Source organism: Aphanomyces astaci (assembly GCF_000520075.1).
Source record: "Aphanomyces astaci strain APO3 unplaced genomic scaffold supercont1.44, whole genome shotgun sequence".
Taxonomy (NCBI): domain Eukaryota; phylum Oomycota; class Saprolegniomycetes; order Saprolegniales; family Verrucalvaceae; genus Aphanomyces; species Aphanomyces astaci.
In genome coordinates this window covers 517,558-521,138 of record NW_009798307.1, presented here as the reverse complement: position 1 = coordinate 521,138, position 3,581 = coordinate 517,558, and the positions used below count along the sequence as shown (strand labels likewise).

Sequence of the window (3,581 nt, the reverse complement as noted above, 5' to 3'; positions counted from 1 at the left end):
GTTAATATATATATATATATCCATCGGCATTATATATGTATATATGCACTGTCATAATGAAGTTGATGTGGTATGGGTATACAGTATATATATATATATATATAGAAAAACATGGCTGCATATGTAAATGATTATATATATATTTATATAGCCATCGGCATTATATATATGTACTGTGATAAAGAAGCTGATGTGATATGGGTGTACTTGATGTGATATGGGTATACAGTATATATATCGATTAGCGCAATATATATATCGATTGTCCTCACAGTAAATAAGTTAATGGTGACATGGTATACCGTGTTATATATATAGAATACATGTAGTCGATGGTGACATGATATATATATATATATATATATATATTATATGTATCAATGCAGCAACGACATGGGTAGATAGATTGTACAAATCAAATCGATTCAATGCATTTATTGTCAAATCTGGTCCAATTTGAACTGCCGAATAGAATCGAATGAACTGGACAAACGTATTTGAGAATGTCCTAGCCAATCAAACTTCATGAAGGAGAAATTTCAACCAATCATCGAGTAGTAGTATAGTTTGGCCCAGTCAAAATGCTCATCTTCAAATACGTTGCATAATATTAAAACATGCGAATCAGAATTTCAGCGAAAAGGACTATATATATATATATATATGGATCGATAAATCATAATATAAATAACTTCACATCAGCAAGGGATAAGAGGACTATTATATCTTACGATTGGAAGTGCGGCCGATTGTATGGCGGCGAGGACCTATGCGCTCAAGAAACATGAGACGCTGGGATATGCGACAGCGTGTATCGTACTCCGGCGTTGTCGGTGGATTGCGCCAGATCGAGGCCATTCACGGATCGAATGAACGGCGTGCCCCAGAAGCGACTGGGGATGAGATCGGTCGTCGTGTACGGCTGGACGTAGTCAACGATTTCTAAGCGTCCGATGGCTGCATACGAGAATGAGCACATGGCGACTAAAAGAAATGGTTAGGACGTACGTATTCGCTCTTGGATCTGGATATGCAGCGGACGCCTCGGAAAGCGCAGAGTAAACCACATGGGATGGCGTACAAACGTAATGATCTACGGACATGACGACGACGAGGAATGTGAGGGATGTCGATGGGGAGATGGGGTGGAGCATGCTCATGTACCACGGGGTACGTCACAAGTGCTTGCATGCGCGATTTGATCTCGTTGTACGGTAAACTGCGCACGTTGAGGTCGCCGATGGCTTCGACTTGGTATCGGCAGGGGGGAATGGTGAGTACCTTGACCGGGCTCGCAAAGTAGCTAAAGATGAGCATGGCACCGATGTCTGTCTCCGTGGCAGGATGCAGACGCAGCCCCATTCCTGTGGAGAGGAACTGAGGGCCAAACTCGACCTCGATCGTGTCGTCCAGCGGCGGCGGCGACATGATGGTGGCTCACAACAATCAACTCCAAAGAAATAATTTCCATCGTCTTATTTCAAGTAGCCAATCAGACGTTGTTAATTTCCTACCGATGCATTTTTATTGGCTATAATTGTTCGAATTGTCAATAACGTTAGCATGACGTTGGCCTGAGTAGAAATGTGTACCGTAGAGTGAGCCACGTCGAACGGCATTGGTGCGGCGGGGGTGTCGAGCTCAATTGAAGAGCCACCAAGGGTGCGTGCATGCGCTCCTACTGTATTCGGTGTGGATCCAGTGTCGGGGGCGATGCTCAACGTCATGGAAGGTCGACTGAACCACCGTGACAGGACCAATAGATTTCACGATACCTGTATGCATGGGCGAAACGGCTCCCAAGAAAATGAAGGATGCTACTCCTCCGCCAAATCTCAGTATTATCTCAAACGGAATAGCCCACAGCATCTACCGGAGTCTGCTGCATGCTGTGGGCTTGATCGCATTCCAATACGTGGAGTATTGGATGAGGAGTAGGTAGCTTCATTTTGTCAGGAGCATATATTTTATGATTTTCATCTCTTCAACATTAAGTAACCAAACACGAATTTCGACTGTATTGTTTTACAGAATGCAATAATAACTTACTTCGAATATGGCATGGATACGGATGTGATTGGCTTATTTAGACCAATCCTTAGTTTGGCCCAAATGTTCTCAATTATGATTGGGTAGATTTGCAGAAACTTCGGTAACGTAAATTGCCAATTTAAGAGCCGCGTGCCAATTTAGTAGCTGAAAATCGAACCAATCAAATGACAAGAAGCACCGGCGAGAAAACCTCTTTAATATAATGCATGTCACTTTGGTTTTGGCGCTCTCGATGCCTCCAACACGTGAGCGTGGAAAGTACTCCAAGGACCTCCTGCATACTGCGGTTCAAGCGGTCATCAATGGCTCGAAGGCCCCAGAAGTCGCGAAAAGGCACAACATCCCCATCGCAACCCTCAACAAGCGAGTGCGAGAACAGCGATCAGGACAAGCTCTAGTAACCAAGCGCCGAGGACCAAAGCCAACGCTACCAGACAGTTGCGAAGAGGATCTTGTCGCTTGGATTGTTGCAATGCAGCAAGACGGCAATCCCACAGATCGGAAGACGATCATCGTAAAGGCAAACCAAGTGCTTCGCCGACTGGACCCAACGGCGTCGTTGAGCGCAGGTTGGTACCGGCGTTTCATCGTACGCCATCCTCAGCTCACGAACCGAGTCGCCCAAGTGATTTCCAGCGCTCGGAACGAGGTGGATGACGTAGCAGTGACCACGCTCTTCAACTCTTTGGTCAACGCAATTGTCACCAACAAGCTGTCGAGCGATCGTGTCTTCAACATGGACGAGACTTCGTTTGCCTCCCGCCGGAAGTCGAAGGACGTTATTGCTCTGAAAGGTTCGAGAAATGTGTGGGCCAAAACAGTTGCGACTAATTTTCATTTTTCAATTGTTGCTTGTGGTAATGCATCTGGGTATTTTTTGCCACCACTTTTTTTGTTGCCTGGCGAGACTGTAGAAAAGAACATTGAGAATTACTGCAGCGTGCCTAATGCTACAATTTTAACATCCCCCAAAGGTTTCATGAATGAAGATCTGTTTGAAAATTGGTTGAAATATTTTGCGAAGACTGAGGACAAAAATATTGAGCGTCCCCTACTTCTAGTGTTTGATGGTTTGTCGTCGCATTTTTCGCTGGAAATCGTTGAGTTGTGTAAGACATTGCAGGTGGAGTTGTTGTGTTTACCTTCTAATGCAACGCACCTATTTCAACCACTTGATGTCGCTGTGTTTGGCTCATACAAAACCTCGATTCGGAAGGAGATTTTTGAAGCCATGGTGAACGATGGTAATTCTAACAATATGCTTTGTCTTTAATGATTTTATAGGGACTGGGGACTTCTACACGATCTCCAAACCCACTGCACTTCGAATTGCATCAAATGCCTGGAAGAACTGCGTCCTGGCGAAGAATATTATCAGCGGCTTTCAATGCACTGGCCTTTTTCCTGCATCTCTCGTGAAAATGCGGTCTCGATACCGCCTGTTCAAGGATGGAGGCGTCCCGAAGACAACCCTGCTTGCCCCGTGGATCGAACGGCGCGAAATGATCCGCCGCGAGGTGCTCTGTTCT

At 45.1% G+C, this 3,581-nt stretch overlaps 1 protein-coding gene across 1 annotated transcript; it reads right to left on the bottom strand.

Moving 5' to 3' along the window:
- Positions 1-624: 624 nt before the first annotated feature.
- On the bottom strand, positions 625-1,428 carry H257_13030 (hypothetical protein; the record flags this gene model as incomplete). Its single annotated transcript, XM_009840447.1, has 5 exons — positions 625-645; positions 732-767; positions 821-957; positions 1,009-1,093; positions 1,165-1,428. The coding sequence occupies 5 exons, from the start codon at positions 1,426-1,428 to the stop codon at positions 625-627; spliced, it is 543 nt and encodes a 180-aa protein (XP_009838749.1).
- Between the last annotated feature and the right edge of the window lie 2,153 nt (positions 1,429-3,581).